At 38.2% G+C, this 26,152-nt stretch overlaps 1 protein-coding gene across 1 annotated transcript in view; it reads left to right on the top strand.

Annotated features, from left to right (window-relative positions):
* PDE11A (phosphodiesterase 11A) overlaps positions 1–26,152 on the top strand; it is a 387,189-nt gene that overhangs the window by 162,976 nt on the left and 198,061 nt on the right. Inside the window, exon 5 of the mRNA XM_032356042.1 lies at positions 10,059–10,123. Coding sequence (XP_032211933.1) covers positions 10,059–10,123 — 65 coding nt within the window. The remainder of the gene's footprint in view (positions 1–10,058; positions 10,124–26,152) is intronic.

The following is a 26,152-nucleotide window of genomic DNA, read 5'->3' as shown; positions in this document are numbered from 1 at the left end:
TAGAGGAGAGAGAAATTGGGGATAGTTATTCCTCTTGATCTTTCTCTGCCAGTTGTTACAGGTGGCCAGATTCTTCTAAAACCCCTCCATAGTTCTAGTGCCTCAAGGACACCAAAGGCATTATTCTCTCCCTTCTGCCATCCTTCCTTCTTTCTCCCCCTTGTTCTCTGTGACCTTTAGACATGCTCCTTTAGACTGTAACCTTTCCGGGGTTGCTAGTTCCTGGGACTTCACCATTTCTTACTGGTTTCTTTTAATACTGCCCAAACTTCTGTGACTAGTCCCTTTATTGAATTAGGTTCAGTTAAACCCTTTTTAGGGTTCTTTCTGCTTCCAGCTCAAACTGACGTATTTGGTCCCTCAACCCGGAAAACTTTCAGCCACTACTCAGCCTAGAGCATGCCTGCCCACCCTGGAAGGCACAGTTCACACAAAGACTTCTTCAACACCTTCTTCTGTGTGCTTGGAATGTTGAATGTATATTCTGGTGAAATTATACTTTTGTGAACTGTTCCCCCCACTCCTGCACTATTTTGTGAGTCCCTTAAAGACAGGACCTGATTTATGCCCCTTTGGTTTTCCAGAGCCCACAATGGTGCCTGTACACTAAGTATTTGATAAATGTTGATTGAGTGAGTAAATGGTTAGAGTAAACTACTCATCAACATAAATGAGAAATATATCAAGAAGAATGGCAGTGATGAGTACTACCCTATAGAATTGTCCTCTTCTACCCTATAGAATTGTCCTCTTGTGGAAAAATATGGATTAAGAAAACTAATGAAAAAATGGTGATTACTAGATTATTCCTATTTTCTTTTTTGTGGCAGGAATATCTATTTGAGCAGTTTTTTGTTTCTTAAGTTGTTTTTGAATTTCAAAAGACAGAGAGAAACCAAACCAACAAGTGCTTGATAAATATCCAAATCAAAGACTTCTGTCCATGGAGCTTTTCCAAAGAACAGGCAGAGATGCTGGGGGATATTTTGTTTACTTCACTGTGGCATGTGTAATGCCTTCCCCAGGGTGCAATACTCAGGGCTGATCAACAGCCAGGGGAGCTCAGAACCACTTATTCAGTTTCATTGACCTATAAATCACTTCTGATATATCTCTTATAAGATTCTCTTTTTACTTAGTGTATGTGAATCGGCTATTTATTTATTTAATCTAGGCTCACGTAGTACATCTATTATCAAATCAGACTTGGATTTAGAGCATAAATTTTAAAAAATTAATGAGACTGAGGACTGTACAATTTGTCCAAGTCAAGAATAAAACATAAATTTTATTCTCTTCTTTTATGCTCTTGTCTGGTTTTTATTGGTCATAATCTCCACAGTGACACTATATATCCCATTAAATTGCACTGAAATATTTTAGCTGTTTTTGCTGTTTCATTTTTAAACCCAGGTGTCTGACTATAAATAATTTTCTACTTGAATGCATTATAATTTTAATAAATATTTTAAAAATATATAAATTAGGGCATGGCTGCCTAGGGTTTTGCATTTCAAATGAAGATACTTTTTGAGAGTGAAAAGAGGCACTCTTAATTATTGTTTCAGGACAACGGGCTTAATTAAAGTGGGACAGTCCATGATAACTGGGACATGTGCTTGTCCTCAAGTGTATCCCCCATCACTTACTGTGATGCCTAAAATTTCCATCATTGCAGTCTTGTTTCAGATGTGAAGATTCTATCTCCAGAAATCCCCTTTCTGAGTTATAGATAAATTATATAGGAATATAATTTATGATATCTATAAATAATCTGTAATTTATAGATAAATTACATTAATATATTAATCTATCATCTGTCATTAAACTTAGCAAAAAATAACCAGTTGACTTGCTCCAGAGATGGCTTTAGGCCAGATGTCATCAAACTCTTCTGTGAAGGGCCAGCTAGTAAATACTTTAGTCTTTGTGGCCCATATAGTCTCTGTTGGAGCTACCCAGTTCCACTGTTAGAGCAAAAAGCAGCCACAGGTAATATTTAATTAATGAGCGGGTTCTGTTAAAAGGAAACTATATTTATAAAAGCAGGTGGTGGAGTAGCTTTGGCTCACAGACTCTTTTGCATACCCCTGCACTAGAAGAATGAGAGGCAAGCAGATCAGTCTGCAGCTCCAGAAATGTATTACTTTTCTGCTGTTCATCAACATGGACCAAGTCCCATGGCTATGTTCCTTTAAAGGCCCAATATTCTGATGATTTGGCAGGTTCATTGGCCATGAGTCTAATCATGTTGTCCTACATTCAGAAAATCTATAAGAGGATTCCACCAGCAGCCCTGGGCTCCTGACTAGATGTCTAGACTATGATTTCTGTGATAAATCCATTCTAAAATGGTCTTGAAGCCCTTCATGGTCAGATCACCTGGGACCAGACTAACTTGATTGATCTTATCTGGCCTACAGTCATCAGTGGGTTTGTCCTCACTGTTTCCATGCACTGCTTATATTTGACCACTCTCTAGATGGGACTCAAGCCTGCTTCTTTTTTATTCTTACATTGTTTGCTATCATCTGGAGGCCCTTAAATGTATTTCTCTTACCCACCACTCCTGATTCCTTTCCCATGCCTCTGAAAAATCCTCTTTCATACAACTTAATGTTCAACTGTAATTAGTCGTACACAAGCGAATTTATGTTACTTCATGTGTAAAAGTATTTTTATACATTTTTCAAGTATGTAGGTACTTTGTCTCCTCTTGGTTTATACTTTTACCCAATTAATTCTCAAAAGAATTTAGGATAACCTTCAGCAAAAATAGAAAAATTCATAGTGAGCAAATATTTTCTGAGCACTTATTAGTTGCCAGACATGTGACAAAATTAAAGGCAAAATTTCAGATTAAATGGGAGAAAGAAAAAGTAAATGTTATAAGCAAAACCAAATGAAATCAATAATCTCATAACCAAATTATGCTGCAAAAAGAGAAAACTTTAAGAAACTAAAACTTTGCTCTGAGCTTCCTAACAGCTAAGATAAAAGAAAAAATTTAGTACATTTTATAATTCTGTTTGTTTAATAAAAGGAATCACATCAGCTGATCAAGAAAATCTTCCTCACCTTTAAGTTTAAAGGTTTTTTTCCCATTTAAAATATTATTTAGGGGTGCCTGTGTGGCTCAAATTGTTAAGTGTTGGTCTTCAGTTCAGATCATGATCTCTAGATCCTGGGATTGAGGCCCAGTAGGGAGTCTTCTTCTCCCTCTCCCTCTTTTTCTCCCCCTGCTTGTGCTCTCTCTCTCTCCATCTCTGTCTCTGTATCTCTCTCAAATGAAAAATAAAATCTCTAAAAAGTATATTATTTAAAGGTTAGAGACCTTATTTACTATTTTTAATATCTTTCTTTGCTATCCAATATACATTAATATTGCCTTAGATAATCAATATTAGCCAAAGATCAGTCAACATTATTCTCATTTTTCTTCTAAGGACACAAGAACCTATGAATTATCACATGAGGTACAGAGAAAGGGAATATAACCTATAATACCACCCTCACTTCTGATACCAGTTATAAGTTCAGGGGTTCCCCAGACCACCCTCAGTCCCAAAAGTTTGCTTAGAAGGGCTCACAGGACTCACTGAAAGCTGTTATACTCATGGTTATGGTTTTTTATGGGAAAAGATACAGATTAAAATCAGCCAAAGGAGAAATGCATGGGCAAAGTCCAGGAGGGTCCAAATGTGGAGCTTCCACTTGTCCTCTCTCCATGGAGTCTCGGATAGCATTAACTTCTCCCAACAATGCTATGTGACAATATACATGATAAAGGATTGCCAGCCAGGAAAGGTCATCCAAGGCCTGCATCCAGAAGTCTTTATTGAGGCTTAATTACCAAAATTCAGTTGGCAACTTACAATAGCTAACCTCAGTCTCCATTCCTTCTAGAGGTCAAGTAATAGATACCACATGACCCAATGTTGCACCTGTGCTGGCACAACCCCCTGCAACCACATTATTGTGTGGCTCAAATTACATTGTTCTATCTGGCTGGCCCAAGGTGCCCAGGTAAACAAAGGCACTTTTATCAAGGCCTTTGGATAAGCCCTGGACATTCCAGGGGCTTAAAGTTTACCTCCTAGGAGCCAAGGACAAAGGCCAGACATTTCTTTGCATAAAATTAATTCTTTATTACACACAAGGTTAACACTAAGGTTCATGAATCCAGTGTCTGACCAGGACACCATGGACTGGTTTATTGGGGGACACAACTGGTACTCTCAATGATATAGATTGCTAAAGTCGAAGGATAAACCTTGACTTTCCCTTTACTCATTAAACATAAATTTAGAAAATAAAACCATTAAAATAAGATAAAATATTTGACACTGTTTTTCTTTATGGCATATGGTCTATATTAAAATAAAAAGTACTACAATTTTTTTAAAAAGTGTTTTTTTCCTTTTGGTAGTTTTAAAGGGTCCTGCTTTGCATACCAGGGGTTCAAACACTGACATTTCATCAAGAGGTTATTTGTTTATCTTATCCATCCTCTTTATCATTCTAGATCTATTAAGTTTTATAGCTTTAAAATTCCAGGATTTTCTATTCCTTTTCTTTTTTTTTTTTAAATTTTATTTATTTATTTGACAGACGGAGATCACAAGTAGGCAGAGAGACAGGCAGAGAGAGAGAGGGAAGTAGGTTCCCCGCCGAGCAAAAAGCCCAATGTGGGACTCGATCCCAGAACCCTGGGATCATGACCCAAGCCAAAGGCAGAGGCTTTAACCCACTGAGCCACCCAGGTGCCCCTCTATTCCTTTTCTTATCAGCATTATCCTTTAGCATTTTTTTTTTTAAATTTAAACATTTTTTTGAATCTTTATTCTCTTTGAATCTCTGGACATTTCTTAGGTTTTCCTAAGATGTGGAAAGCAGAAGCTCACTTATTATTTCAGAAAGCACTAGTCTTGAGAAGCCAGGGAAAATTAAGCTCCCTACCATACAGTAGACTTCGTGCATACAGAGGTTTTTGCCCATTTACTCTCCCACATGTAGCCCCGGAGCTCTGTGCTCCTTGATACATACAGACACTCAGTATCTACCTGTTGTGTTGAAAAACAGTTTTCAATAAAAACCCTTGCATAAATCTAAAGCAAGCAGGTACCAAATCTTTATTTAACTCATTAAAGAGAGAAACCAAGTGAGGTGGTAAAGTCAGTTTTAAAATAGGTACTAAGGGGGTGCCTGGTTGGCTCAGTAGGTTGAAGCCTCTGCCTTTGGCTCAGGTCATGGTCTCAGGGTTCTGGGATTGAGCCCCATATCGGGCTCCCTGCTCAGCGAGAAGCCTGCTTCTCCCTCTCCCTCTGCCTGTCTCTCTGCCTACTTGTGATCCTTCTCTTTCAAATAAATAAATAAAATCTTTAAAAATAAAATAAATAAAATAAAATAGGTACTAAAAGAACACTAGGGTAAGATTGGTAGGTTAGATTTCTAAAATGGTTACTATCATCCAGAAACATAAAATTGTAACTGTGAGCTTACCTTTACTACTGCACAGAAATCATTTGTATTTCTACTTGGATAAAAATTCATTTGCATTTCTGCTTGGATAAAATTCATTTGTATATTGTCAAACTGTTCTTTGTGACCTCAATGACTCACTGAGTGCCTGCACTCACCCTGCTTGTTTTGAACTTTTATGCAGTTATTGCCCATTTTTGTATACCCATCCCCAACATGTGTGTTTAAGCAGTAAGCCTCACAGTGATTTTCATGTTTTGTCCCTTCCCTCCTCTCCATGTTGACCCAGTTACATTCAGATCACCCAAAGAGCAGGCTTCCCAAGTGCCACAAGCTACCTTATCCCTGGCCTCAATAAAGGAACTTACCCGTAGTCCTTGCTCTACTCTTTCCCTGCCTACAGTGACCAAACTTTGGGCTTTGGGTGACTTTATATGATCCTCTGAACATACTGTGCTCCCCTCTCTGTGATCTGTGATGAATTCTTTAATTTCACATGCCTTTCCAAGTATCATTTCTGGAGTTTGTCAGAGTGGTCCCTAATGATCCCACAAGGGGGGCTTGGCTTACTCTCTCATTTACAACCCAATTTATACTGCTATCAGTTTTCAGGAATTATTATCTATCCTTTTAGATTTGTAAACTATTCTAATCAATAGTAAGAAGGAAGTCAAACGAAGTACTCCTCAGTAATGTTGGGAAGTTTAATCTCATCTCTCAGGTCAGGCAAGTTAGAAGTATCTCCTTTTTGAGGGGTGTCTGGGTGGCTAGTTGGTTAAGCATCTGACTTTTGATTTGGGCTCAGACTGTGACCTCAGGGTCGTGAGGTATAGCCCTACATCCAGCTCTGTGCTTTGGGTGCATACCCTTCTTAAGATTCTCTCTCTCCCTCTTCCTCTGCCCTCCCTTACTTGCATGGTTTCTCTCTCTCTCTTTAAAAAAAAAAAAAAAAAATGTGGGTCCTCCAGATGGCTCAGTCGTTGGTTGAGTGTCTGCCTTTGGCTTGGGTTGTGATCCCAGGGTCCTGGGATTGAGCCCCGCATCTGACTCCCAGCTCAGTGGGGAGTCTGATTCTCCCTCTACCCTTCCCTCCTGCTCATGATCTCCCTCTCTCTCTCTCAAATAAATAAAATCTAAAAAAAAAGGTATCTCCTTTTTTATTTCCAAATGCAGAAACAATTAATAGTTTCCTGGTAATTTGATAAGTCTTATATTAAGCCATGTATTTTACTTGAAGTCTGTGTTTATTCAAATTCAGTCATTAATGGGTACTTGAAAAATATTGAATTGATAAATAAAGACCGAGTTTATCTAACTATTCTGACTTTGAAGGAGTCATGTCTAAATAATTTGGTGTCACAGTTTTGCTCATGTTTGTAAAAGCAGTGAGTTGTGGGGAAACTGGGGGCTGTAGAATCAGACTGACATGGTTCAAATCCCAGTCCTGCAGTGTATTGGTTGTACGGTTTCCAGGAAACCACTAAACTTCTCTGAGCCTTAATTTCCTTTCAATAAAATGGGGATAATATTATCTCCCTTGCCAGGATATTGGAAGCATTGATATCTACATAAAAGATTGGTCGTAATGTATGTAAAATGCCTCACACACATTTGCAGCAAAAAGGGAGACTATAGTTGTCTTAGTCAGTTCAGGCTGCTATAACAAATTATTATAGAATGGATGGCTTAAAGAACAAACACAGTATTTCTCACAGTGCTGGAAACTGGGAAGTTCAAGATCAAGGTACTGGCAGATCTGTTGTCTGGTGAAGGCATTTTCCTGGTTTGTAGAGGCCATCTTCTTGTTGTATCCACACATAGCAGAGAAAGGGAGAAACAGGCTCTCTCTGCCTCTTCTTGTAAAAGTACTAATCCCTTATGAGGCTTCACCCTCGTGATCTAATCACCTCCCAAAGATTCCATCTCCAAATACTATCACATTGAAGATTAGGGTTTCAACATATGAATTTTGGAAGACACAAACATGTAGTCCATAGCAACAGCTTAAACATGGTGAAATAGGGAAAAAAATTCCTGTCATCTAACAAGTGGAAAGAAATCACAAATCATGAGCGATCAAAGCAGAGATAAAGGACTAACTCCCTCCTTTTAAGATACGCGACAATTTTCTATAATGCAAACATAAATGAAATACTACTATTTTGTACCTTATTTTTGTTTTAAGTTTAAAAATTATTTGGGATATAGTTTGAGGGATTTATTATTTGGTGATAGCAGATAGTTTCTTTGTGGCTTCCTAGCCTTGTGAGACCCAAGAATATTACAAGTGGATAAAGATTTCTAAGTGATTGGTTTCTGTTGAAGTCCTCATTAAGATAGATGTTCTGGTTATTTTTGCTGTGTAACAAATAAAGCCAAAATTTAGAGGCTTAAATCAATGTTATATTCACAGATCCTATGGATCAGGAATTTAGAGAAGGCAACACAAGGATGGATTGCCTCTTCTCAGGATATCTGAGGCCACACACAGTTGGAAAAACATAGAGACCAGGGGTGACTTAAGGACTGAGAACTGGAATCATCTGAAACTTTGTTCATCCCTATGTCTGATTCCTAGACTGAAAGGACTTAGAGCCTGGAGCTTCTGACCAGAACAAATACATGTGACATCTTCTATGTGGTGTGGCTCCTCTTCAGCACAATGGCCTTAGGGTAGCTGGACTTCTTACATGGTATCTCAGGACTCCAAGGCACAAATATTCCATCAGACGACACCGAAGGAACATTGCCTTTTATCATGATCCCAGAAGGCACATCACATCCATTCTATACACTCTGTTGGTCAAAGTGGTCAGTCAATAACCCACTTAAATTCAAGAGAAGAGAACATAGACCCTACCAGTTGGTAGGAGGGGGGCAGGGTCATATTGTAGTGATGAGTGTAGGATAAGAGATATTGTTGTCAAATTGACCACAATGAAGAATTTTGTAGAGGCTCTGTTCCTGGTGGAATATGAAATGAAATTTGTGCTCTAATTGTCAAGGGCATTTCCTTGCAGTTGGTCTATTGTCACTGCTCTGAATTCAACTAGTCACACACAATTTTCTTTGTGCTGGGCTTTTCTTTTCTTTTCTCTTTTTCTTAATGTTGCATTTTCTTAGTTTGGGTTCATTACCTCACTGATAAAGCTGTTTTAATATTTAATCTATTTCAAGTTTCCAAATCATTTTCTCAGGTGCCCATCAATTCCTCATAAGTGGTTAATTTAAAAGGCCTTTGAAGCATGACTGTATCCAGCTAAGGCAAATTTAAATGTCAACCTTGGAAGCATCCAGTGACATTCAGATGACTCCTTTCAGTGTAAGGGCCCATTTTTTTTTTTTTAAATCAATTGGTATAGCTTGTCAAAAGAGGGTCAGAAATGGTACTCTTCCCACTCAAAATTTTTAGTGTTGTTGAAAGAGCTGACACTTTAGAATCATGCAGAATCATTAAACCTCGCTTTAATCCCAGATGCCCCATTTAGTTGTGTGAAATTGATCAACTTTCTTAAACGTTATGGGTTAGTTTCCTCATCTATCCACTGAAGATAAACATCTTGCTTTATAGGGTTATACTAAGGAACTTAAATAGTCCAAGAAGCTTCTGATGTAGAGCTTGTTTTATAGTAAGAACTCAATAGTTAATAATAAAAACTACTTTTACATTTCCTGTGTCCAAAATTCTCTTTCAGTGTAATAAATCTTGATCAGGTTCTTGCACCGAATATGCTGGTTTTACAAGACAGGTGAGAGAGGAAGTGTCCCCGCTAGGGATGGAGAAGATGGCTTTCTCTTCTTTATCCTTGGAGCAGGAGGCAGGGGTTGGTGGCAATAAAACGTTTACCTAAGAACAACGTTAAATAAGGGAAAGTGACTTCAGGGGCCTTGAGTTTGTGGAGGGCATACTGTTCCAGGTTTTGTCTCGACCTTCTACTCCATGTGTATTGATTGGATTGTTAAAGGGGCAATACAAAGTTAAAAATGTTTTCAAATGAGATGTCCCTTGGCAGGACTACCAGAAGATAGTAAACACCTCACTATAAAAATACAACACATTTAATTTTCTGCCAATGTTCATTTGTTTTGTTTCTTTATGAGGAGGGGGAAAGAGAGGAAAACCAAGAAATAGACTCCTAGCTGTAGAGAACAAACTAATGGTTACTAGCGGGGAGGTGGGTGGGGGGATGGGTGAAATGGGTGATTGGGATTAAGGAGGACACTTGTTGTGATGAGCACCGGGTATTGTATAGACATGTTGAATCACTATATTCTATACCTGAAACTTAATACTACACTGTATGTTAACTAACTGGGATTGAAATAAAAACTTGAAAAACATATGCATACTTAGTAAAAGGTATTAAAACTTTGGCAATGTGTGCCATGTTAGATGTAAAATCCAAAATGTAGGCTAGAATTTTCTTTTTTTGTCCCTTGAGACTTCTCCACTTAAAATTGCTCTTTAATCTCCAATTTTTGTAATTATCATTATAAGCCTGAAAAATGTTTGTTGCATTATGTTAAACTGCAAGAAGGCTTTAATTGACTTGAATTTATGTCTTTCTGTGTGGCAGGTGGTGAAGTTCACCAAATCCTTTGAATTGATGTCCCCAAAGTGCAGTGCTGATGCTGAGAACAGGTAGGGCTTGTGAGTTTCAGGTTTGTCTTTTGTTCCTTGTCTTCAGTCCTTGGGGTTGGCAGCATCGTGTAATTCTTTGAGGATAGGAGTTCTTTCTTTAGATCAGCAAGTGAAGACAAATATCATCACTCTTCTGTATTTCACAGCTTAAATAAAAACTGCTGCCTTTCTATGTCAACTATACCTCAATAGTAAAAATTTTCAAGAAACTACAGCTTAAAAATACATGTATCTACATTGCAGAATAAAACTGCAAATGAATGAGGTCAATTTTTAGAGATACCCTAACTACACAGACAGCCTGATTTTCTGATTTATTCTGTCCCTTTGCTTCTCTTCCTCCCTTTTGTTTGCTTATATTTGGTCAATAATGTACCCTTGGGAAAGAGGGAAAGTGTCCCTCTTTCTTTCTTTCTTTTTTTTTTTTTTTTTTTGGTCCCATTGACATCTTTGAGGTAAAGGTGAGGGTTGGGGACAATCAGTGCATTTGTACTGTCCTGAATACCAGTTGACATGCTACCAAAGTCGATTCTGTTTACTTTGGTCCCTTCTAGAGGAAGGGCTAAGAAATAGTGAGACTGACCAAAATGCAGAAATATGGAGAAATACAAGTAGAATGTTTCTGCTGGCGTGATGATGATAATGATGTTAATACTGATACCAAGGCCAGTAAGATAAGCAGCTTCCAATCACTGAGTGCCAAATGTGCCAGGTTCTATCTAAAGGCTTTATAGACCTTTAATCCCCCAAATAATCCTATGAAGTCAGCATCATTACCCCAGCATGACAGAGGAGAAAACCAAGGTTCAGCGAGTTTAAGTGACTTGTTAAAGGTCCTGCAGGCAGTAAGTGGTAGCCACATCCAAGGACAAGGTCACCAAATAAAACTCTTCCAGCCTCTGAACTTTGATCCTATTCCCACATATAATTTACAACCTGGTAGTTAATCTCATACAGTGAATGTCTGTTGGGTTAATGTTTCCTAAATCTGGCTGATCAATCAGAATCAAGCTTGCAGAACTTGATGAAGACAATTCCCAGAACCCTCACTGAGAGATTTTGATTCCATATGTCGAAATTGAAGTCCTAAAGATTTATATATTCATTAACATATAATGTATTATTAGCCCCAGGGGTACAGGTCTGTGAATTGCCAGGTTTACACACTTTACAGCACCCCCTCCCCAATGTCCATAAGCCAACCACCCTCTCCCTACTCAACCACCACCCCCCCCCCGCCACAACCCTCAGTTTGTTTTATGAGATTAAGACTCTCTTATGGTTTGTCTCCTTCCCAATCCTATCTTGTTTCATTTTTTCCTTCCCTATCCCCCAAAGCCCCCACTAAATCTATATATTCAAAAGGTTCCCTGGGCACTACCTGATTCAAGATGTAATATTCAAGGGTAATTTGATTTTATATATCCATCATTGCCTTAAGTTCAGGAAATAGAAATCAGTACATTAAAATCAACACATCATTTAGTTACTTTAATTTTTATCCAGTGCATGAAATTTAAAAGAGGCTTTTGCTACAAACCATATAATTCCATTTATAAGGCACTTTTGAAAAGGCAAAATTATAGATACAGAAAGCAGATTAGTAGTTTGTAGGAGCTGGAGATGGAGAGAGGGGTTTACCACAAAGGGGCACTGGGGAATTTTGGGATGTGATGGAATTGTTCTCTATCTTGCTGTGGTTGTGGTTGTATGGCTGCTTTTATCAAAATTTGAAGAACTGTACACTAAAAAGGGTAAACTTTACTGTCTGTAAGCTATACCTTAAATGGGGGGAAAGAGTCCTTTCATAAGAGGTTTCTGTTTTCCTGCAAATATATTTATGTCCTCGTCTGTATTTAATGTCAGCCAATCTATACCTAAAAAAAATAATTTAGACATAGAGAGTTACTAGTGGTGTATGAAACAGTTTTCCTAAAGTCTTCATGTAAAATAACGTGAAATACATTAGAAGAAAAATGGGTATTCCTACTTATTCCTTGAGCCAGTCATGGCCTCATGTAAGCTCTCCATCATACATGAGGGGGGAAAGGTTTATGGAGTTATTAAAACACAACCTTTGAAATACTAATACTTCAATATTGTTCTTTCTTATGCTACTGAAATGTGTCCTCTTGGTCACTGTAAAGTTAAATATTTCTGATCTTTCAATTATTTTTAATGATGAAAGAACATCCATGTCAAAACAGAATGACCCAAAACCCAGAGTGTCCTTGGCAAACTTTCTGATAATAAAGAAAGAAAGAAGGAAAGAAAAAAAAGGTCAGATTTTCTTTAAAGAGATATTTGAAAAGTGCCTTTGAACTTTGACATTATGAAGGAATACACTCCATCATTCTATTTGTGGCCTTTAAATTAATTTAGAATGTTCATTTATCTCGGAAGACCTTTCCTGCGTTGTCTAGTTATTTCCCTCTTGTAGATATGGGGATCCTTCGGTCATTTATTGGATGTTAAAGAAATAAAGACAAGTGGCTCCAGCATTTACCTCAGCAGAGGCTGAGGAAGAGTCATTGAAACAGGCTATGAGTCTACAAATCACAGCCTGCTCTCAACACATTGTAAATCTTTCCTTTAACCTTTCATCACTTAACATCTTCACTGTAGATAATGTCCATTAGACACGTAGTCTTCTGGACATCGTTCAGAGTTATAATAAGATAGCTTCTGAGGATAATGTCTATGGTTTTATGCAACAGTGTTTCAGGGTATAGTTTTAATTCAGATGAATTCTGAATTAAATTCTTAAAGCTTAAAGCTTGCTGATTTTTATAGACAGTCCTTGAAGACTTATTTTTTTTTAAAACAAACAGGTGCGCCTGGGTGGCTCAGTGGGTTAAAGCCTCTGTTGTCGGCTCAGGTCATGATCCCAGGGTCCTTGGATTGAGCCCCAAATTGGGCTCTCTGCTCAGCAGGGAGCCTGCTTCCCTCTCTCTCTGCCTGCCTCTCTGTCTTCTTGTGATCTCTGTCTGTCAAATAAATAAAATCTTTAAAAAAAAAAAAAATGTTTTGTTGCTAACTCATCGTTTTTGCATATTGCCCTCTGGGGCTAACTCCTTTGTCATGGCTGCACTTATCTTGGTCTTTGTGTAATTAATACCAAGCAGTTTTAGAGTTAGAAATGATCTGATGCATTTCTGTCCATGAAGGATGTACCCTTTCTGGGGCATCCTTGACAACTCTTCCAGTGATAAAATTCTCACTGTGCCATCAAGGGCTTTTTCTACTGAGGGGGTTCTCTAATTGTTAGAAGAGCATTTTACGTTCCTAAAACTTCCACCTATTTGTCCTGAATCTGTCCATTAGACATAGTTGTTCTTTCATTAGTTTTATTCCTTCATTCAAGTGCCATATGTAGAATATCTAGCTGGGAACTAGATAGGTAATGGGGCTACAGAGGTTTTGTAAAAAAAAACCAGCAGTCTCTGCCTTCAAGGATCTCAAGGCCAATGAACAGCAGTCAGAGTTGGTTAAGAATATAGTATAACCATAACTAGATTTCACCAGGCCTCCAGAACGTGGCTATAAGTAGAGTCACATTAACAGTGATAATTTATACTTAGCTGCTGGTCATTTCTGCCTTGTAGTGGACGCCCCTTGCAAAAGCCACTCTTACACTAGTTCTGGGAGTCCCTAAGCTTTAAACAAACAGAAACAAAATAATTTTATTACTGACTCGTCATTTTCCTAAGTGTCCACTCTTAAATCCTCTCCCTCTGGACCTGACAGAGCAGCATCTGCTGGGCATGGGCTCCCTCACCCACTCTAGAATCCACTACACTGTCTCCGAGTTACCGGTGGCCTTTCCAAATCTGAGCAAGGTTGTGTCATGAGTGCGTAAGTGGGAAGAGGGCTCACCTTCCCTACCATGTGTTATACTTTGTTGTTGGGCCCCTAAACAGCTTTGCATATACCCCATTTTTTCCAAATCTTTCAGTGCCCAAAGCTTTTGTCTGTAGCCCTTCTTTCTCTATAACTTAGGCTTAGTCCATGGGACAAGGCTTAGAAACCAGAACCCAGAGAACAACCCATTAAGTTGCTCTCTTGGTTTCCCCACCTTACTCTCTTGTTGCCCACCAGGTTTAGATGCTCAAAGCCTCCCCTCACAGTCCCTTTCCCTCATTGCACATTGCCTTGTGCAACTAAATGCCTTCTCGTGTACAGATGTAGCTCAGTTTAGGCTCTTATCCTGCTATCAAGTAAATCAGTGACTATAAAACAAGTCAATACTTCTTGTAAAAGGCTTGTGCCAGGTGGTTTTCTAGTAGAGAAGAGGGGCACCCAACTCATGTGGATAACAATGGAAGGCCATGTTCGGGGAAAGCTTTTGGATGTGATGAAACTTCACTTAGTTCCTGTAGGATAATGGAAAGTTAGTGACACAGCTACCTTCCAGGAAGAGGAAACATTGTAAACAGAGGGACAGAGGTGAGAACGCTAACAATGCATGTTTCAGGATCTTTAACTTGGGCTGTAAGCTGTTGTCACAAAAGTAATAACTCCCTGTAAGGACATCCAGCTGCCCATAATGTCAATGGACCGGGCAGGGGTCTTATCAGGTCCTGAAATGCTCAAGCCCTCTTAACTGGCCTAGAGACGGGCTACATGCTTATTTATAAAGGGAGTAATCACAGTCAGGGACATACCGAGATTTGTGTCTTGAAAACTCATCTGGGCAGTAGAGTGGGAGAAGAGCTAGAGGATGGCCAACTAAAGCACCAAGGGTTTGAATCTACTGCCTCGCCCTGGTGGCAGTGGCTCAGTAGTGGAAGACTGCCAGGGATCTGCTGTGCTTACTTCTTCTAAGTCAGCAACTGCTATTCTTAGATGATTTTTATACTTCATGGTTTCCAGACTCTTTGCCAATCTTTTTACTCTCCCCTGGATGTGCTCTAGCTTGCTGGAATCCTTCTTAAAGTGGTATTTCCCAGAATGGGACATACTTTCCAGTTTTTTCCAGAATCAGAACATATCAGAAAGTGATAAGTACCTCACTTTTTTAGAACATAGTACTGTTGACGCATTATTTACAGTCATCTTGTTTTCTCAATGATGATTTTTTTTAAAAAAAATTAAGATTTTATTTGATTCATTTGATTCTCAACCTCCTCAGATCTCACTATTAGAACCTTTCCTATGAAGCCTAATTTCAGAATATTTAGTGAATCAACTTGAATAAACTTTCTTGGGTCTCTTCTTCAAAGTTTAAAAACCTCTTTTCTGTCCTCAGTGGGAATAGGTAGTTTGAATGACATGTGTACCTTAGAAATGGAAAAAGAACTTTTATGGACATCTTAACAGAAATTTTTATTTAGTTTGAAATATATTTGGCCAAATTCTGTTGATCCATCTCATAGGTATAGGTTTGGATGCTGCTTTGGAAAGTGTACTTTCTCAGCTGTGCTACTTAAGGTATTTTTTTAAAATCCAAATATCTATAATTTCTAGAAGGTAACAACTGATTAAAGGGGAATTTTTCTCATTTAATGGAATATAGGGGAAACCTGAGCTCTGTAACCACTTTGGCCTTCTGAGAATAATGGGAGGTAGTGGGGATAAAATTTATTTTAGTGGGAAGTGATCCATTTTTTTTTAGCTTAATCTTTTTGCTATCTTTTTCATTTGTTGTGACTAGAAGAAGAGGAGAAAAATAAAGCTAGAAATCTCAGAGCAGCTAAAGGGCAAGATGTTTGGTTTAAGGAGCCTTTTGGCATGCAGGTCAGCCTGGAGAGTGGAGAGCTAAAATGTTCTGTTTGAAAAGATGAGGACAAATAGTTCAGAATAATGGCTCCCCAAAGATATCCAGCTCCTATTCCGTAAGACCTGTGAATATTAGCTGGCAAGATAGACTTTGCAGATCTGCATAAGAATCTTGAGATGGGGAGAATTATCCTGGGTTGTCTGAATGGTTCAGTGTAATCCTAATGATGTATTTTATGGTGACTCACATACCACAGTAAAAAAATAAAATAAAAAAAGAAGAAACAACAACAACAAAAATCCTAAGGGTCCTTATAAATGGAGGAGATGTGACAAGAGAAGCAGAGGTCAGAGTGATGCGGTTTGAGAAAGACTTGACCTGCCCTTGCTGGCTTTGAAGATGGAGGAATGGGGCCACGAGACAAGGCATGTGGTCAAGCTGAATAGTTAGAAAGGGCAAGGAGATGGATTCTACCCTAGAGGATGGAACAAAATTGTAAGATAACAGCTTTGTGCTATTTAAAGCCACTTAAGTTTGTGGAAATGTGTTATAACAGCAATAGGAAACTAATACAGGGGATTGAATTTAAAAGGAGTCTAAGAAGAAGATAATTCAGGGGGGAAAAAGTGGAGTCAGAAGAACCAAACCAGGTCTTCAAGAATCAAGGGGGCTAAGAAACATGGGAAGAGGCTTGAACTTAAGGGAAAAATATGACCAGTGAGAAATTCCCAGGGATAGGATGGGTAATGGATTTGTCTGAACTGTCTGCTGTGCTCAGTGTTAAAATATTGCCCTCACTTTGTCTTTTGTTTGCTGTCTTCAGTGGCTACTGGAGCTCTGGTGTTTCATCCAAAGGCTTTTCTGAACAGTCATTCCTACCTTGCAAAACCTAGAAGTTATACTGTTACAGGCCACTTCTAAGAATATAAAGATTAAAAAAAAGAACAAAAAAACAAAACCCAAGAGATCCTTGAGTACTCAGAGATATGTAAGGTTAAAAATTTTTTCTCTTTTCAATTATTTCAATAAAAACTGTTTCCTCGGTCCAGTGGGTTGAATAGTGTCCCCTCAAAATTTGTGTCCATCTGGAACCTTAGAACGGGACCTTATTTCAGGGCACCTGGATGGCTCAATCGGTTGAGTGTCTGACTCTTGGTTTCAGCTCAGGTCATGATTTCAGGGTTGTGAGATCTGGCCACTGAGTGCAGAGCCTGCTTGAGATGTTTTCCCCAACATCTTCCTCCCCCACCACTCCTGCCCCTGCTCACTCTCTCTCTCTTTCTCATAAATAAATAAAATATTTTAAAAAAAAAAAGGACCTTATTTGGAAAGAGGGTCTTAGCAGATGCAATATTGGTTAAGGGTCTTGTGGTGGAATCATGCTGGATATTGGGTGGGCCATAAATCCAATGACTGGTGAGGGCATATAGGGACATAGGGGAGAAACCGTATGAAGACAGAAACTGAGATTGGAATGATACATACAAGTTCAGGAACAGTAAGAGCCATCAGAAGCTGGAAAAGGCAAGGAAAGAATCTCCCCTAGAGTCTTTAGAGGAAAGATGGCCCTGGCAATACCTTGATTTGGGTGTTCTGGCTTCCGGAATTGTGGGAGAATAAATTTCTGTTGGAAACCACCAAGTTTGTAGAAATCTGTCATGGCAGCCCGGGGAGACTAATACACTCATTAAATGAGGAAGATGAAATAGATAATGTCTACTGAATGTCTCTTCCCAACAAAGTTCCAGGAAGCAATGGGTCTGGAAATCAACTATTGAGCATTATAGGGATTTTTATTTAAAATCTAATTAGGAAAAGAGAATTAACTGTCATTGAAAGATTCATATGTCACATTTATGTTGTTTAAGTTAATTTCACAAATGCCCAATGTATTAGACTTTATTGTCCTCATTTTACAAATGAGGAAACTAAGACTCAGAGAGGTTAAGTAATTTGCATACATTTGCAGGTTACTAAGTGTTGAATTTTTGTTCTGAAAGAAGTGCTACCAGCAGCACTCCCAGTTTTCCTGCAGGCTTCTGCCTGGAAGAAATTCTCTTGGCCATTTAATGCTTTACTCTATTAAGGCCAAAGCTTTAATTGGGTTTAGATGCTGTTTAATATGTCTCTAATAAGATTATACTATGATCTGGCATTGAAATGAACAGTTATTGTTTCATAGAAAAACATGGAAACAAGAAATGTAGTGTAAATTTGATATTAGTGATGAAAATGTATATTGTTGGGAAACAATGGTCTAGATGTTCTTGCAAAGCAACAACCGAGGAAGAAACTCACAAGGAGATGAAGCTAGACTATGCTTTGTTACTGAAATACATAATAAAAGATCACTTACCAATGTCAAGTCATGCAACTGAAGACAAGAGAAATTGCCAAAGCACTCACAAGAAATGAAAGGAATTTCAAAACAGTAAGAGGCTGGTGTAACCATCTTCATGCATGATCGAGACTGCTATTAAAGTGTGGATTATCAATTTGTCAAAACCTTCCAATGTGTCGGAGGCTGTTGAATTTCTAGGACAAGTGATTAAATTAAAGAAATAAGGAAACTCTGAACTTAGTCAAATAGGAAATGCTAAGAAAATCCCAGTATCCTTTGCCATGCTTGTCAGTGCCAGAGTTACTAAAATGACCACCCTCAGGAGCATAGATTACAAAATGTAGCATTTCAACATAACACCATGTATAATGTCAAATGGTTAAAACTTGCCGCCATATTTAATTTTAAACTAATCAAACTAAATGTGGGAAACAGAATTTTTGCTCCCGGGACCCTCACCTTCAGATGTCATATCTATGAATGTGTTACATTTCATGGCCAAAGACACTTGCACACGCAATTAGTCAATTGATGTTAAAATAGGGGAATTATTCTGTATTGTCTGGGTGGCCCAATCTAATCACAAGCCCTTAGAAACTTAAGAGCTTTCTTCCAGTTGAGGACAAGAAAAGAAGCCAGAGAGACGCAGCTAGTAAGGGAAGTCAGAGATTTAAAACACAAGCAGGGGGGCTCCTGGGTGGTTAAAGCCTCTGCCTTCAGCTCAGGTCATGATTTCAGGGTCCTGGGATTGAGTACCGCATCAGGCTCTCTGCTCAAGCAGGGAGCCTGATTCCCCCTCTCTCTTTCTGCCTGCCTCTCTGCCTACTTGTGATCTCTGTCAAATAAATAAATAAAAATCTTTAAAAAACAAAACAAAACAAACAAACAAACAAAAAAACACACAAGCAGGATTTGACATGTATTGCTGGCTTAAATATAGAGAGGGCCACATGTCAAGGAAACCATGACCTCAGCACTGCAATTACAAGGAGTTGAATTCTTCCAACAACAACAAGCTTGATTCTTCCCCAGAACCCCCAGTGGAGTTGCAGTTTTCTCAACACCTTGATCTTGCTCTCCTGAGATCTTGAGCAATAAATCCAGCGAAGCCATGACAAACTTCTGATCTCCAGAATTGTGAGATAATAAAAGGGTATTGTGCCAAGCTGCTAATTTTGTAGTAGTGTGTTGTGCACAAATAGGAAACTTAAGGCACTCTTCGTTCATGAGTTTGAACCCAGTCTCGTATGAGAATGAATTTGAACTCAGTGATATGAACACAGAAGCACAGATAAATAAATGGCGGCTGAACTGGTGAATGAGAGGTGAGTAGCCAGCCATGTAGAACAGATGACCAGGAGCCCGGCCTACCTAACCTTCGAGCTTCCTTAGGTCTTGACTCAGTTTTAGACATGGGGCTGCACAGTTAAACATTCACTGGTGGCATGACTGACAACAGGAACCCCTTAAAATTTCTGGCAACAAACGAACTAAAGATCCCTCGAGGGAAGAATATGAGACTGGTTTTGCCTAAAAACTTTCCAGTGATGCTTCCTACTAAGTTCAATAGAATGCCAGCATCAAAGCTTGCAGGAGGGGACTGGTTATCTGGAAGGGAGTCCTAGAGATGAAAGTGGAGCCCTCTTCTAAGAAATGCTGCATCCTCAATATCCTGACAGCTAAGAGGATGTTATCTGTAATCATCGATGACTGCATTTTGAAAAGCGATTTAGAAGAGTGACACTGAATTTGAGGAAATTTTAGAAATGTCTTAGGCAATTTATTTTACTTATAATTTTTCCTTTTATATATAGTCAACTTGTATAGTTTAAAATTTCCATCAAGAATGGCATATCATTATGCTGGAAATAAAAAAAAAAAAAGAATGGCATATCATAAAATTTATAGCAAATCTAAAAGATTTTTAACATAAGATTAAAATAGTATAAGTGTTAACAAAATGCCTCATAGCATTTTTTGTCTTTTTTTACGGGTTCAAAAGTAATAATGCATCTTATAATTGATGGTATTGTAGATTCCATCAAATAATATGACACTTCCACACATTCTCTTTCCTGTGGCTTTTATACCCCTCAGCTCATTTACACCTACCCCTGAAGGTGTGTATATCTCAACTCTGAGAAGCACCTTACGGGACCGTTAGGGTTTCTTTCAGTTTTTAGGTTGGACAGTCCTGTGATTCTTCTCAACATTAGTTTTCTGCATTACATTTTTTAGGTCAGAATACTGAAACTCATGTTTCAATGCCTTATTGATTTTTTTCCTTTTCTTACAATTCTATGTGGAATCTAGTTTTGCAAACAAGTTACTCCTTTCAGCTGTGGTTTGCTTACTTTCCTTACTTTTCTTTAACTCTTTCCTTTAGGCTTACAGGCCCCATGGCCCAAATCTGGCCAGTTAATAAAGGGGAACTGACTTCTATGAGACATGACTATAATGAGACAATACAGGAGGAGCTCCAAGATTGACTCATGAGTCTGTGAATAAGACTCCCAGAGAGGTTCTTTGTTCTTGTCCAGCAGCAGTGATGTATTCAGGAATCAACTTGGAATAGACCATCATAGCCTGAAAAGACTAAGTATGATGACTGAGGATTTTGTTTATTCACTTTATTGTGATTGTACCCTGCAATCATATTGTACATTTTATAACTCTGAGATGCACCTGGCCCAGGTGAGATGATCTCTAGCACCTTCCCAGATTACGAATATGATTCTGGGCTTACGCTTCCAGAAAGTGTGATGTAACCCACCTTCTCTTGCACATTGCTACCTAACCCTGATGAGGATCTTAGGAATCAGAAATTCTGCTCCTACTTTGAAGAAAGTTGTGAAGTGTCTTCACTGTGAGTCCTAACTGTGCCAATTTCTTTGGGTGTCCTTTAAATGGTGGCTTTCAACCTTTTTAAATTACAACCTATAACAAAAGATATGTTTTCTATCCAAATCTAGTTAATGTACATAAATACACACAAAAATGTACACATACTTTCAAAAACAAGTTTTATGAAACTATACTTACCTTTACACTATATATATATTTTGATGTATTCTATTCTTTAAAAACAAACAATCTGCTGTCCTAAGTCACAAAATTGATTTCATGATTCACTATTTTGCTGTGATCCACTGTTGGAAAAACACAGCTTTAGACTCATAAGCCTTGTTTGATTTATACATGTAGTGTGTGTGGCTTCAGTCAATGCCCATACTCGTTATTTTTAAATATGGTGGTAATATGAAACATACAATCCAAACTTTCAAGAAAGTTTTCACTCAAATATATGTTGTGCTTCAAATTTGGCATCTTGGGCAGTGTTTTGTTTGTGTAAGTTTTGCACTAGTTAGCACAAGTGAATGAAATGTGTTATACAATCTGTTGATAAGGTTGACAGTCTTCTCTGAGCCCTTTGAATATGTCATTCAAGGGCCTTCTGGACTCCATGGTTTCTGATCATGGACCTCTTAAACTTACTGAGAATCACTTGCATGTGATGAATCATATCTCTTTTGCTGCTTTCAAAAGTTTCTTTCTTTGTACTGGTTTTCAGCTGTTTAGTCAGGTTGTGTATGGGTGTGGGTCCCTTTGAGTTTATCCTCAAATGAGAATTTGTTGAGCTTTTTGAATGTATACATTAATATTTCTTTTAACTAAACATGGGAAGTATTTAGCCATTATTTTTTCAAATATTCTCTCTGCCCCTTTTCCTGTCTCCTGCTTTTCGGAGAGTCCCATAATGTTCATATGCTTGATGGTGTCTCACATGTCTCTGAGATTCTACCCTGCTTCCCAAATCAGATATTCTTGATTAATCCATCTTCAGCTTTGGTGATTCTTTCTTTTGGCTTCACAGTCCTTTGGTTGAACGCTCTTAATAAAATTTTCATTTCAGTTACTGCATTTTTTCATTCTAGAACTTCTTTTGTTCTTTTTTATAATTTCCAACTCTTTGTTAATATTCTGTATTTGTTGAGACATTGTTGTCTTATTTTCCTTTAGTTCTTTAGATTTGGTTCCTTTCAGTATTTTGAATATATTTATAATATCTCAATTAAAGTCTTTTTCTAGTAAGTCCAACATCTGGACTTACTCAGGAACAGTTTATGTTGATTGCTTTTTTGCGTGTTTACCTTCCCATTTCTTTGTATATCTCAGTTATTTTTTGTTGTTATTATTGACAACTGAAAATTTTAAATAAGGTAGTGTAGAAACTCTGGAGATCATATCCACTTCGCACTCACTCCATCTAGGGTTTGTTGTTGCTTCTATTTGTTGCTGTTATTGTTACTGCTGTCCTTGGTTGTTTAGTGACTTTCCTGAAGGATTCTTTGTTGTGTGTGGCTCCTGAATTCTCTGTTTGGTTAGCTTCTAATCAGCTAATGCCTGGACACAGGTTTTCTTAAAAGGCTTGAGCCAATAAACCTTCCAGCCTCGCTGAAGGGATCTGTTTGCATGTGGGTGATACCTTCAGTTCTCTGAGGGGAAGTTTACATAGCTTTTGCTTTCTGTTTACACAGAGCTTCAAGGTCAGCCAGAGGTAAGGGATTAGGGCCTTCTTGGTCTTTCCTGGGCATACATGCAACTCTGCAAATGAATATGACCTTCTAGATTTCCAGGAATATGTCAGAGCTTTTCAAATCCCCCTAGGATTATCTCATTTCCATGCTGCTTCTTTCAAGTTTTCTAGTCTATTTCTTGTTAGCTGCAACTCTTATCTGTAGGTAACTACAGCAGATGCAGTGTTAAACAATTGCTGCTGGTTTTTTCCCCACAGATGCCCCTGAGGTGAAGGCTGTTCTCAGTAAGCAAGCCCCAAGTCAAGTAGAATAAAGTCAAACTCTCAGTGGAGGTTTCTGATGGAGCTGCCAAACACGTCAAATAATGACAGTTCTCTTGGGATAGGAATTTTAGGGAGCTCCAAATCTGTCCTCCCTCTGCCAGTGGCTGCTAGGATGCTGGTTTTCACAGCTTGCATGATTATGTAGCTCTTGGTCTTCACAGCTACCCTAGAGTAGAGGAGGGGGATGGGAATAAAGTCCATTAAAATGCCCCCAAAACTTGCTGTCTTTACAGAGATTCAACTGTTTTTCTATAATAAACACTCTTCAGATTTTTTTGCAAGCCTTTTCTTAATTTTCAGAGTTCTCAAAAAGTTGATTTTGACAATTATTGCTAGTGTTCTTACTACTTTTATGGAGGAACAAATTTTCAATGGCCCTTCTTCTGCCAATTTGGAATACTGTCCTCTTCTTTTCACCTTCTTTTTAATCTCTGTTACCTAGAGTGATAGGAAATGGTAGACAAACTCACACACTGGTGTAAGACAAAACATCTCCATAGTATATAATGAATATATTCTTTTTTCTACCTTCTTCTTCATAGATCTTCTTTCTTCTGTGCTAGAAAATGTGCTAGGAAGCCTGTGATAGGTATTTATATGAATAAAAAGATGATACCTATTCTGAGTTCAAGAAAATGAGAAAACCTTTAAAATGTTAAAAATTAAAACAGCACTGTCACCACCACCCCCAATCATCTTGGACCAGAAGCAAGATTTGTGTTGCTATGTCACTTCCTTTAAAACAAGAGCTTTAGGACAGACATTCTTCTTGACTATTGTCTAGAAAGTTCAGGGCTGCTAAGCCTCATGATGCCAATATTTAATGTTGCTAATTGAAGAAGAGAGATACAGATGGCCCAGGAGGTTCATTTTTATCCCCTTTCTATTGTTTAGCAAGGAGGTTTTTCAGCAGATCTGAGTTAACTCAGTAGAAGACAAGACTGCTACCAGAAACTGAACTCTGAGGCTCCCTCTTGGTATAAAGCCTAGTTCTTAACCAGGAAACTCTATTATGACAGAGTCAACTATATAGTTCTGATTCCTTTCCCTAAAAATATACAGAGTGTTATGAGACTGGAGTGCTTCCACTGAAACATTTTATATCTAATCTAAACATACCTCTCAAGAAAACTTGTCACTTTGATACTTCTGGACTTGTATGCTTTCCCCCCCCCCCAAATAACTCTATTTTATAAGTACCCTCCATGATACTAGTGATATATGTGTTCATGTACCATTTGCATGATGCTAATCAGAAGAAATAAACATAAATGAAAGAGGAGAAACATTTTTAAGATGCAGTTGTATGTCTTCCAAAATCTTAAGAAAGTCAAGGACATGTATTTCTTGAATGACTAACCTTTACCTCTTAACCATATGTAATTCCTGTTTTTTCTTTTTCCTGCCTTTTAACATAAAGGCTGAAATGAAAGACAAACTCTCTCATTACCCTGGTTTATTTTGGACCAATGGGCTTGTCACTCTAGAAAAACTGTCACAGAGGAGAAGAAAGCTATAAAAATGTTCCATGAACAATAAGGCACATGAATAAGTACTGAGATCAAGCATAATAAAGTATCCCATGTAGGTCAACTGTTTCTTAGATTGATGCTATGCAGTGAACAGAATTATGGCAACTTGAAGACCTTAATGATTGGTTTTTACATTTAACTCTTACTTTTGTAGGTCTCTTATTTAACAGACTTGAGTTACTATTTTAACACATTGAGTCCACTTCTCCTTTCTTGCTCTGTTATAGACATATGCCAAGAGCTTGTTAGGAAGGTATGCCCTCAAAGATAGAAGAACAGATGGATGCAGTTGGCCAGAGCACCCCCAAAGAGAGATGTGGTGGGGCTACTTGGAACATCTAGTAGGATAGGATTTTTAACTATGAGCTCTATTATCAACAATTTTGCCAGCTAGCACATTTTCTCTTCAGTAAGTCTCCAAACACGAAAATGATGCCACAGTCAAAAACAGTTAACATCTCTCCTGTCCCAGGAAAGAAGCTGTTGAACAGAGCTTGTCTCACCTTAGTATTTTTAATAAAAGAAAAATCTTTGTGATATAAGGAATTGAAATTTATGAAAGCTTTTTATGTGCCATGCATTCATCAATGTTATATTATTGTATCCTCAAATCATCCCTATAAAATGCATTTTATTCCCCCTATTTTTCATTATGGAAACTAAGAGTTATTAAAATTTTATCTGTAGTCTCACAACTAGGAAATGTTGGGCCAAGATATGAAAAACCCTTCCAGATTTGCTTGGCTGTGAAACCAAGCAGTTGTCTCTATATGATGCTAAATTGTAGACATCAACCACTCGCAGTGATGCCATCTGACACCCATCCGAGAGTCACAAGACTCTTCCCCAAAGTGATACCAACTCCTGTGAGTGATAAATCTCATCACTCTAATGGTACAGCTTGAGGAAATGAAGGGCAGAAAATGTGTTCTTTGGCCACCATGTCTTAATTTCTAATAACACAGAATGCTTAAAACAGGAGAAATCAGAGTGTGATGAAGTGTCCTCAGGCAAGACCTTAAAGATAAGTCCATCAGGTCATGGTAAGGTTTTGGAACAGCTGCAACTTAGAGCATCTTCCTCACTTACCACACTGCAACAATTGACAGGCTAGCTCTGCTTGCTAATTATACTCTCTTCCATTACTTTTTATGACTGAAAGATTTGTTTGGTAAACTTCAAAGATATACTGAAACCAGTAGGGAATTATTCATGTCTCAATTCTGGGTATTTAAGACTCTCTTGCTGGGGTGCTAGCTTTGAGTCCCACTGGTACTGACTTAGTTCCTTAATCTCCTAATTGAAAGACAACTTCAAATAATGTTGCACAGCGTGAGGCTTCAGGAAGGACCCAGGGATAGAAGTTTACCCAAAGAGAAAAAGTAAGGAATAGAGTGTCTCTCTGTGAACCAAAGCTCGGAATGACCTCTAATCAATGAAACAAAATGGCAAATAGTATCAGGCACAACCTATAGATCAAAACCACATTGAGATATCACCTTAACACCAGTTAGAATGGCCAAAATTAACAAGACAGGAAACAACATGTGTTGGAGGGGATGTGGAGAAAGGGGAA

This window comes from Mustela erminea, chromosome 8 (assembly GCF_009829155.1).
Source record: "Mustela erminea isolate mMusErm1 chromosome 8, mMusErm1.Pri, whole genome shotgun sequence".
Lineage (NCBI taxonomy): Eukaryota > Metazoa > Chordata > Mammalia > Carnivora > Mustelidae > Mustela > Mustela erminea.
Note: the sequence above shows the minus strand (reverse complement) of the source record. Positions and strands in the feature narration are given on the sequence as shown.